Source organism: Gobio gobio (genome assembly GCF_949357685.1).
Source record: "Gobio gobio genome assembly, chromosome: 24".
Taxonomy (NCBI): domain Eukaryota; kingdom Metazoa; phylum Chordata; class Actinopteri; order Cypriniformes; family Gobionidae; genus Gobio; species Gobio gobio.
The window spans coordinates 41,376,917-41,391,086 of record NC_137120.1 but is presented as its reverse complement, the minus strand read 5'-3'; the positions used below and the strand labels follow the sequence as shown (position 1 = coordinate 41,391,086).

At 36.9% G+C, this 14,170-nt stretch overlaps 1 protein-coding gene across 1 annotated transcript in view; it reads left to right on the top strand.

The window, feature by feature from the left end:
- Positions 1-14,170, top strand: part of rad54l2 (RAD54 like 2) — a 54,747-nt gene that overhangs the window by 27,810 nt on the left and 12,767 nt on the right. The window contains exons 11-15 of the mRNA XM_079808058.1: positions 1,199-1,376; positions 3,623-3,838; positions 9,112-9,230; positions 9,318-9,427; positions 14,066-14,165. Coding sequence (XP_079664184.1) covers positions 1,199-1,376; positions 3,623-3,838; positions 9,112-9,230; positions 9,318-9,427; positions 14,066-14,165 — 723 coding nt within the window. The remainder of the gene's footprint in view (positions 1-1,198; positions 1,377-3,622; positions 3,839-9,111; positions 9,231-9,317; positions 9,428-14,065; positions 14,166-14,170) is intronic.

The window sequence follows — 14,170 nt, the reverse complement described above, 5'->3', positions numbered from 1 at the left end:
TTATTTATTTAATTATATATTTTTATATATATATACACACACACACGCACACACACACACACACACACACACATATTATGCAAACATTAACTTTTATTTATATATATATATATATATATGTTTTTATTTTTTATATGTATATTTTTTATATATACACACACACACACACACACACACACACACACACACACACACACACACATATATTCTGTAAACATTAACTTTTATTTTGGATGTGATTTAATAATTTTGACAGCATTAGTTGTTATTATTAAGTATGTATTGTTGTTGTTATTAATAATAAGTATTTATTATTGTTTGTTGATTGTAAATGTATTATTATTATTAACTTATTATTGTTATTGTTATAATTTTAAAAAGTATTGTCTATATATTATTGTAATTATTATTGTAGGTTTTGTTGTTTTAATGGGTTTTTATAATTATTTATTTATGATTATTATTATCATCATTATTATAATAGAAAATTAATATTTACATTTATTGTTAAATATTTATTATTTCTATTTACTTAAATTTGTAAATAACTTCATAAATATTGCATTTTGTTATTCAATATGTATTTACGTGTTTTATTAAATATTTATTGTTTACATTATTTATTATTATTATTGATAGTAATGGATTTTCATTTACATATAATCTAATAATATGTAAATTATATATAAATGAATATCCATTATAAGAATAAATGTAATCAATACAATTCCCAATAAATGTAAACATTAATATTCACTATAACAATAAATATTTAATAAGAAGAATAATGTAAATGATAAAATGAATGTAAAAATAAAAAGAACAAATAATAATAATGTTTGTTCTTTTTATTGAATTTGTTTACATTTACCTTATTATTATTCAATATTTTTATAATATTGTTGTTATGCTTATAAGAATATTCATTTATTTTCTACAATTTTTGCTTCTCAAGTAAGGACGTTTAGGTACAGAACAACAAGTTGTTTTAAGTTAAATTTGACTTTTTAAAAAAAAATATAATATTTGTTTTTCTTTTATTGGCGAGAGCGGAAGCGATAGGAGCACCGGATCAGGAGCGGACCATGAGATGAATAAACCTGTGTTGTGTATATCTCAGCGCTGGCCTCAAGGCTATGGCTCTGATTGAGTTTGAGTTGGACTAAACTTAAAGCGAATCTGTTTTCCATCTTCCCAGACGAGGTCATGATGTTCTCCAAACACAGCTGCCGCCGAAAGAGGAGCATGTGATCCTGGTGCGGCTCTCCCGCCTGCAGAGGGCGCTCTACACTGAGTTCATGAACCGCTTCCGGGAGGCCGGGAACACCGGATGGCTCGGCCTCAACCCGCTTAAAGCTTTCTGTGTTTGCTGCAAGGTGCGGAGACCACACACACACACACACACACACACACACACACACACACACACACACACACACACACACACACACAGCTGGTCAGGGTTCCCACTTGTCCTGGAAAACCTGGAAAATGTATGATACATTTTCCACTCCTGGAAAACACATGGAAAGTTAGAGAAAATGTAAAATGTCCTGGAAAAACTTGTTGTTGTCCTGGAAAATTATTTTTTAAAAAGTTAAAGGGTAACTTCAGTGATTTAGCATTAGGCTTTGTATCAGAATCGACTCACTGATTCATAACGCTCCAAACCGCTGAATCGACTCACTGACTCATAACGCTCCAAACCGCTGAATCGACTCACTGATTCATAACGCTCCAAACCGCTGAATCGACTCACTGATTCATAATGCTCCAAACCGCTGAATCGACTCACTGATTCATAACGCTCCAAACCGCTGAATCGACTCACTGACTCATAACGCTCCAAACCGCTGAATCGACTCACTGACTCATAACACTCCAAACCGCTGAATCGACTCATTGACTCATAATGCTCCAAACCGCTGAATCGACTCACTGATTCATAACGCTCCAAACCGCTGAATCAACTCACTGACTCATAACACTCCAAACCGCTGAATCGACTCACTGACTCATAACGCTCCAAACCGCTGAATCGACTCACTGATTCATAACGCTCCAAACCGCTGAATCGACTCACTGATTCATAACGCTCCAAACCGCTGAATCGACTCACTGACTCATAACACTCCAAACCGCTGAATCGACTCACTGACTCATAATGCTCCAAACCGCTGAATCGACTCACTGATTCATAACGCTCCAAACCGCTGAATCGACTCACTGACTCATAACGCTCCAAACCGCTGAATCAACTCACTGACTCATAACACTCCAAACCGCTGAATCGACTCACTGACTCATAACGCTCCAAACCGCTGAATCGACTCACTGATTCATAACGCTCCAAACCGCTGAATCGACTCACTGACTCATAACACTCCAAACCGCTGAATCGACTCACTGACTCATAACGCTCCAAACCGCTGAATCGACTCACTGATTCATAACGCTCCAAACCGCTGAATCGACTCACTGACTCATAACGCTCCAAACCGCTGAATCGACTCACTGATTCATAACGCTCCAAACCGCTGAATCGACTCACTGATTCATAACGCTCCAAACCGCTGAATGGACTCACTGATTCATAACGCTCCAAACCGCTGAATCGACTCACTGATTCATAACGCTCCAAACCGCTGAATCGACTCACTGATTCATAACGCTCCAAACCGCTGAATTGACTCACTGATTCATAACGCGCCAAACCGCTGAATTGACTCACTGATTCATAACGCGCCAAACCGCTGAATCGACTCACTTACAAAGTCCATCTCACTCCAGTAAATTGTATGATACATTTTCCAGTCCTGGAAAACACATGGAAAGTTAGAGAAAATGTAAAATGTCCTGGAAAATCTTGTAGTTGTCCTGGTTAAAGTTAAAGGGTAACTTCAGTGATTTAGCATTAGGCTTTGTATCAGTAGAAACCCGATAGTATATTGGAATTATGGTACTTTCCCCCCTCATATGCCCCTGAGACGAGAGAATTATGCATTTTATTTCTGGAAGAAATCCTCCGATGACGCAAATATCGTCATTTTGTGTCATCGGAGGATGTTTGGCCAGAGGCTATAGACTAAAGGAGCCGGTTCCGCATGTTTTCAACCCCATAACCAACGCCCATAGGGGTGGCATCTCACTCAGAATTATTTTGAGATATAGTCAGAATTGCGAAACTTTTTTTCTCGCAATATCGAGTTTATATCTTGCAATTATTACTCTTCTCAGAATTTACATAGTCCAAAAGTTTGAGGGAAAAAAGACAGGTTTTTTTTTGCGAGAAAATCACAATTGCAAAAAAAAATTATTCAGAATAGCAAGATAAGTCGCAATTACCCTTTTTTTTTTATAATTCTGTGGCGGAAACAAGCTTCCTTAGTCATAATGTATGATTTAAGAGCTCATATTAAAAACTGATTTTATAGTTAAGTCTTGGCAAATAAACTGTGCGCCTGTTAAAGACTTAGAGAGCGATTGTATTACTTTAGGAGTGATCCTTGTCTTTTATTCTCACTGTAGTAATGTAAAATATCCTGGAAAATGATCGCTGAAGAAGAGTGGGAACCCTGGAGAGTTGAGTAGTGCTCGATGTGCTCACATCTTGTGTCTGTAGATCTGGAATCATCCGGACGTTCTGTACGAAGCTCTGCAGAAGGAGAATCTGGCCAATGAGCAGGACCTTGACCTGGATGACCTCAACTCCAGCGGGACTCGCTGCTCCGCCCCGGGAATGAAGGGCAAGTCTTCCGACCCTGCCAACAGTAAGATGACCATGGGCCCCCTGAACCCCTTGCAGGAGAAGGCCAACCAAGTCATCACCTATGAATGGGTAAAGCCTTTATTTACTAATGATGATAACAATAATAATTAAAGCTGCAAGCAGCAATACCGGGGCCAAGCGCAAATAAGAAGACAAGACATGCCAAAATGGCTGTGAGTGTCAGATAAACGGCAGCAATGAGCAATTAAACACATTTTAAGATGATTTTAGGCAAAAGGCTGAAAAATGCACTGTAGTGTATGGGAATATCATGTTTTGTTCTATTATAGCGCCACCAAGAGGCACAATCCCACCATTTTTGTATGTGTCTGCGGAGTGAGTACATACATGTGTGTGTCAATTTTAGTTAAAATATCTCATTTTGTTCTGGAGTTATAGACATTAATATGAAAAAACACGTAAAAAATGACTGACACCTGACTTTGATTGGATTTTACTCCCCCTTACTATCAATATTTTGACATTTGTGTATTAGCGTTTAGCTATCGACCTATGTTTCCGAACTTCTGACGCTGGTTTCGTCTCGATCGGACTAGCGGTTTCGAAGATATCAGCTAACGTTTTTTAAGCGCTAAATTACAACGCTGCACAAACCATACACCGAAACCTGGCAAATCTGGTATCGTTGGACTCGGCAAGGATTCAGGAGACAAAAAAAGTTACTCCCATGAAAATAAGTCAACCACACCCAAAGTTATAAGCGTTTGAAAATGAAAAAATTATCCACTAGGTGGCGCCGTTTCGAAGCTTCTCAGGCTCCTTCAGGGCATCGTGCTTATGACCCATACCGAGTTTCGTAACAATCCGTTCATGTGTTCATAAAATACAGCATTTTAGCACATAATTCAAAATGGCCGATATGTATGGAAGGATATCGCGGACAATTTTCAAAAGGAATTGCAAATGGTATTTGCAATTGCGTTTTCAATTTGTGGACGCATAATATGTGACACAATCCAAACGCAATTGCAAATCGCGCATTACCATTTGCATTTTCGTTTAGGCAAACGCACAACGACTGCCAAATTTCAAATGGAAAAGCAAAGTCTGTTTGCAATTGCTTTTCCAATGTCTTGCAAGTTATGACCCTGCCATTTTGGAATAGCAATAGAAAATCACCTATTTGCTCTTTCATTTCCTTCGTGTCCTGCCACAACCTGCACAAAATTCAAATGGAATCGCAATCCTCTTTGCGTTTGCATTTCCGATGCCTAACACAGTCAACTGTCAATCAGGCTTGAGGGCGGGGTTTATTGATGTAGTCGGAAAGTAGGCCACGCCCTCAAGTGGTGGAAAACGGGGGATTTGGCTATTTTTGTAATAAAAAACTAGTTTAAACTCTTTAGTTCAAACAAAGTCAAAATGCAGAACTGATTGTATGTTCACCTGCAACCAGAAAAAAAACAGCAAATAAGAAAAGTGACATGACTGCATTCGGTAGGCTATAGCCTATATCAGACGAATATCATCATATTGCACCCGACACAGTAAATTATCACGATGAGTTAAAATCAGAAAATCTATAGAAACTTGACATGATGTGAGTTGTGTTGTCCATACGATTCTGTGCTCAAGAGCCAAGCGATCAAAAAAGAAAAGAAAACTACATTAGTGACATTCAATCGCAGTTCATGTTCGTTTCGTAGCCTACCTCCTCTGATGATCTGATTTTCTTCTTCATTTCATTTTATTCAACATTATTATTTTCATCATATGTAGCCTATTCCTATTCATTGAACTATAGCCTATTTGTATCTTTATTTTGACATTTAACAGATTTGACAGAACAGCTCAACAACAGAACCTGGATTCACACACATTTTCACGCACCTGCAGCGTTTCTGACAACAGAGAAAAACTGAAATAATATATAATAAAGTAATATTTAAATAAAAACCATAAAATAAATAAATACTAAATAGCCTATTTCTCACTTATTCTAAATAATTAATACATTAAGATGACAAAACGAAAAACTAGCCTACTAAATCAGATTGAATCTTATAGGCTAAAGAACCGGCATTTTATTCTCATCAGATTAATTTAAAAATTTTCACTTTGAGGTCCGGTTATAAATTTGTGTGTGTGCAGTGCTTACATCTACTGTGTTTATGTGAATACTCGACTTGGCATTTTGATATAGCCTATTTCTGTGTTTATTTGGCCGTTTGGGCACGCTTGTCCGTGTTGCGCTCGGAACACGCGCACAGCATCCTGTCAGTAATTCAGTTGTCTTTTGTGACTTATCACGCTTTTATTATTTATTTTCGTCAACTGAAATCTACACGGATTATCATAAATACAACACATTTATTTATCACAAGGATCTCCGCGGCAAAACCGAAAGTGAAATCTGGTGAAATCTTTCAAAATGTCTTTTTGCCCCAGGTTCAATAAAAGGATAGGCCTATTTTAAAAGATTATAGGCCTATATTATATATTGAACTGATTTTTAAACCGAATTTAGCATATTTTGCTTTAACCATGCAGCAAAAAAATTAAATAAAAATAAAAACCTTAAAAAAATAAATAAATAAATAAATATATATACACATTTTAAACCGTTTAACTGTATATTAATCTGTCAAAATTCTTACTTTTGGTCAACGGTTAAAGCATCCCTATCTTAATTGCTTCTTGACAATTTGCTTGCAACCAGAGCAGTCTTCTTTTGGTTTCTTTTTGTTTGGTTGGCAGGTGATAAATAGTCTATTTCCAGGTATTTGGCTTTGTTTGAAGTGCAAAAAACTACACAGTAGTTTTATGACTTTTTTGTTGTTTTTGCTAAATAGACACATTGGATATTTCTCCCCATGTTCTTAGGAATGAATAATGATGAAAAAGTCCTTGGTTTTCTACCACTTGAGGGCGTGGCCTACTTTCCGACTACATCAATAAACCCCGCCCTCAAGCCTGATTGACAGTTGACTGTGTTAGGCATCGGAAATGCAAACGCAAAGAGGATTGCGATTCCATTTGAATTTTGTGCAGGTTGTGGCAGGACACGAAGGAAATGAAAGAGCAAATAGGTGATTTTCTATTGCTATTCCAAAATGGCAGGGTCATAACTTGCAAGACATTGGAAATGCAATTGCAAACAGACTTTGCTTTTCCATTTGAAATTTGGCAGTCGTTGTGCGTTTGCGTAAACGAAAATGCAAATGGTAATGCGCGATTTGCAATTGCGTTTGGATTGTGTCACATATTATGCGTCCACAAATTGAAAACGCAATTGCAAATACCATTTGCAATTCCTTTTGAAATTTGTCCGCGATATCCTTCCATAGATATGGTAAAATTGGATATCAATGATTTTTGGACAAACGGTTCAGAAGTTATAAGCAAAAATAGCCATTTTTCGCATCTCCGTACCAGTAGGTGGCGCTGCGCCGAAACGCTGCATGTTGCCTCAGGTCATGCTTGTGATGACATGTACCAAGTTTGGTTTGAATACGATAAAGCGTCGCAGAGATGTAGCCTTAAGTGTATTTTCGCAACAGCTAGGTAAAATTTGTTTGCGCGTTTATCGAAAACGATTTGACGAATCAACTTGAATTTCATAACTTTTTGTCAGCACCGTCTGAAGACGATCTGGTTCAATTTTAGTGAAAATCAGAGCAACGGCCTAGGACGAGTTCGAAAAAGTAGGTTTTTCGGAAAATTCAAAATGGCGGGAAATAGCGTCATAGGGTGCAATCGTAAACATGAGTAAAACTTTGGACAGGTGGTGGCGCTAGAGGGATTGAGTTAGAGACTCCAAAATTGGTGTGGTTAATGTTGGGCCAGTCCTCTATCAGTGTGCCAGATTTCATAACTTTCCCACAAACGGTTCTACGGGCTGCCATAGACTTTAAAGGGTTAGTTCACCCAAAAATGTAAATTGTGTCATTAATGACTGAGCCTCATGTGGTTGGACACCCGTCAGACCTCCGTTCATCTTCAGACACAAATGAAGATATTTTAGTGTAAATCTGATGCTCTGAAAGGCCTCCATTGGCTCAACTTTACACTCTCAAGACCCTTAAAAGACACTAAAGACTAAAGTTACAAAGTCCATCTCACTACAGCGGCTCTACAATAACTTTATGAAGACGAGAATAGTTTCTGTGCGCAAAAAAACCCTAAATAACGACTTATATAGTGATGACGATTTCAAAACACGGCCTCATGAAGCTTCAAAGCGTTATGAATCAGTGAGTCGATTCAGCGGTTCAGAGCGTTATGAATCAGTGAGTCGATTCAGCAGTTCAGAGCATTATGAATCAGTGAGTCGATTCAGTGGTTTGAATCGCCAAATTTCAGCAGTTTGGCGGTTTGACACGCGATCTGAACCGCTGAATCGACTCACTGATTCATAACGCTCCAAACCGCTGAATCGACTCACTGATTCATAACGCTCCAAACCACTGAATCGACTCACTGATTCATAATGCTCTGAACTGCTGAATCGACTCACTGATTCATAACGCTCCAAACCGCTGAATCGACTCACTGATTCATAACGCTCCAAACCGCTGAATCGACTCACTGATTCATAACGCTCCAAACCGCTGAATCGACTCACTGATTCATAACGCTCCAAACCGCTGAATCGACTCACTGATTCATAACGCTCCAAACTGCTGAATCGACTCACTGATTCATAACGCTCCAAACCGCTGAATCGACTCACTGATTCATAACGCTCCAAACCGCTGAATCGACTCACTGATTCATAACGCTCCAAACCGCTGAATCGACTCACTGATTCATAACGCTCTGAACCGCTGAATCGACTCACTGATTCATAACGCTCCAAACCGCTGAATCGACTCACTGATTCATAACGCTCCAAACCGCTGAATCGACTCACTGATTCATAACACTTCGAAGCTTCATGAGGCCGTGTTTTGAAATCGTCATCACTATATAAGTCGTTATTTAGGGTTTTTTTGCGCACAGAAACTATTCTCGTCTTCATAAAGTTATTGTAGAACCACTGTAGTGAGATGGACTTTGTAACTTTAGTCTTTAGTGTCTTTTAAGGGTCTTGAGAGTGTAAAGTTGAGCCAATGGAGGCCTTTCAGAGCATCAGATTTACACTAAAATATCTTCATTTGTGTCTGAAGATGAACGGAGGTCTGACGGGTGTCCAACCACATGAGCCTCAGTCATTAATGACACAATTTACATTTTTGGCTGAACTAACCCTTTAAAGGCGGAATAATAAGAAATCTAATTGTTTCAATAGGAGCCAAGGCTCAATTATGCACGTGGGAGCAGTTCATATGTAAATGTTGATGGTTGTATGTTAATGAGCTCATGAATATGATTCGTTTTAGGCGAAAGACATCATGAGCAACTACCAGACGGGTGTTCTGGAGAACTCGGCCAAGATGGTTCTGCTTTTCCACCTGATTGACGACAGCGTCAGCCGAGGAGATAAGATACTGGTGTTCAGGTGGGAAACCTCAGGAACCTTCAGGTGCTGCTTCATGCTAACGCCAACGCTCACACTGGTTCGTTTATCTGTGTGTTATTCCTACAGTCAGAGTTTATCAACGCTCACGGTTATCGAAGATTTCCTGAGTCGGCGGCCCATGCCGATCCAAACAGAGACGGGGACGCACAACTGGATCCGGAACATCAATTACTACAGTGAGTCGGCAAACGCCTGGGGTTATTAGCGCTAGCTAAAATTAAACAAACTGGTTTCAGCTAGTTTGACAGGGTAATATTTTTTAATTTAGTTTGAAGTACTAAAATAACTAGGGCTGTCAAAAGATTAATCGCGATTAAATTTAAATAATAATAATAATAAATAATTGATTGGTCTTAAAAATAGACTATTTCTTATTTATTTTCTATAATTATTATTATTAATATATAATTACTATTGGTATAATAATTTATTTTCTACAATTATTTAAGACAATTAAGCACAAAAACTATTATTTAGTATTTGTTACAACAATTTATATTTTAAAATAAGTATCTTTAGTACATTATAACATTTCGCTTTATTTCTGAATGCAATTAAATGTGAATTATACGCGACTTACCTCTCAAGAACATAATAAATATATATATATATATATAAATATTAGGGCTGTCAAAAGATTAATCGCGATTAATCGCATCCAAAATAAAAGTTTGTGTTTACATAATATATGTGTGTGTACTCTGTTAATTATTATTTATATATAAATACACACACAAGCATGTATATATTTAAGAAATATTTGCATGTATATACATTTATATAATATATAATATATATAAATATAAATGTTTTATATATAAAAATTAAAAACATTTCTTAAATATATACATGCTTGTGTGTGTATTTATATATAAATAATAATTAACAGAGTACACACACATATATTATGTAAACACAAACTTTTATTTTGGATGCGATTAATCGCGATTAATCTTTTGACAGCCCTAGAAATAACTAAAACTAAAAAAAGAATAACTGTATAGATGTATATATTTTTTAAAACAATTAAAAAATGGCAAAAACACAACAAAATTACTACAATTTTAAAGGAACACGCCACTATTTTTGCTCATTCTCCGTCTCCCCTAGAGTTAAACAGTTGAGTTTCCATTCAGCCGATCTCCGGGTCTGCACTGTTAGCTTAGCTTAGCATAGATCATTGAATCTGATTAGACCGTTAGCATCTCTCTTGATATGATATTACGCAGCGGCTGAAAATAGTCCCAGCATTCACATTTTAACCTTTTTTCTGTACTTTAGTGATACATCAATAACCGTAAAGAAACCGTATGTAATTTATAGAAGTGTTTTTGACATTATGGTCTGTCTGCCATCGTCCGTGATGTTTGTTTACTGTAATATTTACCAGTAAATTGTAGGCTACTTAATTAATTATATGGTTGTTTTTATGAATTCAATTTAATTTCTATGAAAAGATTTCCCACTAATTCTGTGCTGTGTATTTTCTGGTAATCAAATGAACACATAAAACATTAATTTAATTTATCTTTTAATTCTATGTGAATATATTTTAAAATGCAATTTATTTCTGTGATTCAAAGCTGAATTTATCATCATTAGTGTCACATGATCATTCAGAAATCATTCTAATATGATGACGTGAGCTCAACACACATTTATGATTATTATCAGTGTTTTTTTCAGGATTATTTAATGAATATAAAGTTCAAAAGAACAGTATTTATCTGAAATATGAAGCTTTGTACCACCGTTCAACAGTTTTGGGTCGGTAAGAATTATTATTATTTTATTTTGGGGGGGAAAGAACTTAAAGAAATGAATACATTTATTAATCAAGGTTGCATTAAATTGATCAAGTGACAGTAAAGACATTAATAATGTTGCAAAAGCTAAAATATTTCAGATAAATGCTGTTCTTTTGAACTTTATATTCATTAAATAATCCTGAAAAAACACTGATAATAATCATAAATGTGTCTTGAGCTCAAATCATCATATTAGAATGATTTCTCATCTGATGATAAATTCAGCTTTGAATCACAGAAATCAATTGCATTTTAAAATATATTCACTTAGAAGAAAGTTATTTTAAATTGTAAAAATATTTCACAATATTACTGTATTTTGGATCAAAGGTGAGATTAACAGACTACTTTTAAAAAAACTTTTGACTGGTTGTGGATATTTTAATTTCTGAGCTTTGTTGTTTTTTAGAGTGTGTGTTATAGAGTGTGTGTTATAGAGTGTGTGTTATAGAGTGTGTGTTACAGAGTGTGTGTGTGTGTTATAGAGTGTGTGTGTGTTATAGAGTGTGTGTGTGTTATAGAGTGTGTGTGTGTTATAGAGTGTGTGTGTGTTTTAGAGAGTGTGTGTTTTAGAGAGTGTGTGTTTTAGAGAGTGTGTGTTTTAGAGAGTGTGTGTTGTGTTAGAGTGTGTGTTGTGTTATAGAGTGTGTGTTGTGTTATAGAGTGTGTGTTGTGTTATAGAGTGTGTGTGTGTGTTATAGAGTGTGTGTGTGTTATAGAGTGTGTGTGTTATAGAGTGTGTGTGTTATAGAGTGTGTGTTATAGAGTGTGTGTTTTAGAGAGTGTGTGTTTTAGAGAGTGTGTGTGTGTTATAGAGTGTGTGTTATAGAGTGTGTGTTTTAGAGAGTGTGTGTTTTAGAGAGTGTGTGTTTTAGAGAGTGTGTGTTTTAGAGAGTGTGTGTTTTAGAGAGTGTGTGTTTTAGAGAGTGTGTGTGTGTTATAGAGTGTGTGTTATAGAGTGTGTGTTTTAGAGAGTGTGTGTTTTAGAGAGTGTGTGTTTTAGAGAGTGTGTGTTTTAGAGAGTGTGTGTGTGTTATAGAGTGTGTGTGTGTTATAGAGTGTGTGTTTTAGAGAGTGTGTGTTTTAGAGAGTGTGTGTTTTAGAGAGTGTGTGTTTTAGAGAGTGTGTGTTTTAGAGAGTGTGTGTGTGTTATAGAGTGTGTGTTATAGAGTGTGTGTTTTAGAGAGTGTGTGTTTTAGAGTGTGTGTTTTAGAGAGTGTGTGTTTTAGAGAGTGTGTGTTTTAGAGAGTGTGTGTGTGTTATAGAGTGTGTGTTTTAGAGAGTGTGTGTTTTAGAGAGTGTGTGTGTGTTATAGAGTGTGTGTGTGTTATAGAGTGTGTGTTTTAGAGAGTGTGTGTTTTAGAGAGTGTGTGTTTTAGAGAGTGTGTGTTTTAGAGAGTGTGTGTTGTGTTATAGAGTGTGTGTGTGTTATAGAGTGTGTGTGTTATAGAGTGTGTGTTTTAGAGAGTGTGTGTTTTAGAGAGTGTGTGTTTTAGAGAGTGTGTGTTTTAGAGAGTGTGTGTTTTAGAGAGTGTGTGTTGTGTTATAGAGTGTGTGTTGTGTTATAGAGTGTGTGTTGTGTTATAGAGTGTGTGTTGTGTTATAGAGCGTGTGTTATAGAGCGTGTGTTATAGAGCGTGTGTTATAGAGCGTGTGTTATAGAGCGTGTGTTATAGAGCGTGTGTTATAGAGCGTGTGTTATAGAGCGTGTGTTATAGAGCGTGTGTTTTAGAGAGTGTGTGTTTTAGAGAGTGTGTGTTTTAGAGAGTGTGTGTTTTAGAGAGTGTGTGTTTTAGAGAGTGTGTGTTTTAGAGAGTGTGTGTTTTAGAGAGTGTGTGTTTTAGAGAGTGTGTTGTGTTATAGAGTGTGTGTTGTGTTATAGAGTGTGTGTTGTGTTATAGAGTGTGTGTTGTGTTATAGAGTGTGTGTTGTGTTATAGAGCGTGTGTTATAGAGCGTGTGTTATAGAGCGTGTGTTATAGAGCGTGTGTTATAGAGCGTGTGTTATAGAGCGTGTGTTATAGAGCGTGTGTTATAGAGCGTGTGTTATAGAGCGTGTGTTATAGAGCGTGTGTTATAGAGCGTGTGTTATAGAGCGTGTGTTATAGAGCGTGTGTTTTAGAGAGTGTGTGTTTTAGAGAGTGTGTGTTTTAGAGAGTGTGTGTTTTAGAGAGTGTGTGTTTTAGAGAGTGTGTGTTGTGTTATAGAGTGTGTGTGTGTTATAGAGTGTGTGTGTTATAGAGTGTGTGTTTTAGAGAGTGTGTGTTTTAGAGAGTGTGTGTTTTAGAGAGTGTGCGTTTTAGAGAGTGTGCGTTTTAGAGAGTGTGTGTTGTGTTATAGAGTGTGTGTTGTGTTATAGAGTGTGTGTTGTGTTATAGAGCGTGTGTTATAGAGCGTGTGTTATAGAGCGTGTGTTATAGAGCGTGTGTTATAGAGCGTGTGTTATAGAGCGTGTGTTATAGAGCGTGTGTTATAGAGCGTGTGTTATAGAGCGTGTGTTATAGAGCGTGTGTTATAGAGCGTGTGTTATAGAGCGTGTGTTATAGAGCGTGTGTTTTAGAGAGTGTGTGTTTTAGAGAGTGTGTGTTTTAGAGAGTGTGTGTTTTAGAGAGTGTGTGTTTTAGAGAGTGTGTGTTTTAGAGAGTGTGTGTTTTAGAGAGTGTGTGTTGTGTTATAGAGTGTGTGTGTGTTATAGAGTGTGTGTGTTATAGAGTGTGTGTTTTAGAGAGTGTGTGTTTTAGAGAGTGTGTGTTTTAGAGAGTGTGCGTTTTAGAGAGTGTGCGTTTTAGAGAGTGTGTGTTGTGTTATAGAGTGTGTGTTGTGTTATAGAGTGTGTGTTGTGTTATAGAGCGTGTGTTATAGAGCGTGTGTTATAGAGCGTGTGTTATAGAGCGTGTGTTATAGAGCGTGTGTTATAGAGCGTGTGTTATAGAGCGTGTGTTGTGTTATAGAGCGTGTGTTGTGTTATAGAGTGTGTGTTATAGAGTGTGTGTTCTTCGCTCTGCAGGGTTGGATGGGAGCACATCAGCTTCAGAGAGAGAAAGACTCATCAACCAGTTCAACGACCCGGCCAACAACCAGGCCTGGGTCTTCCTTCTGTCCACCAGGTGAA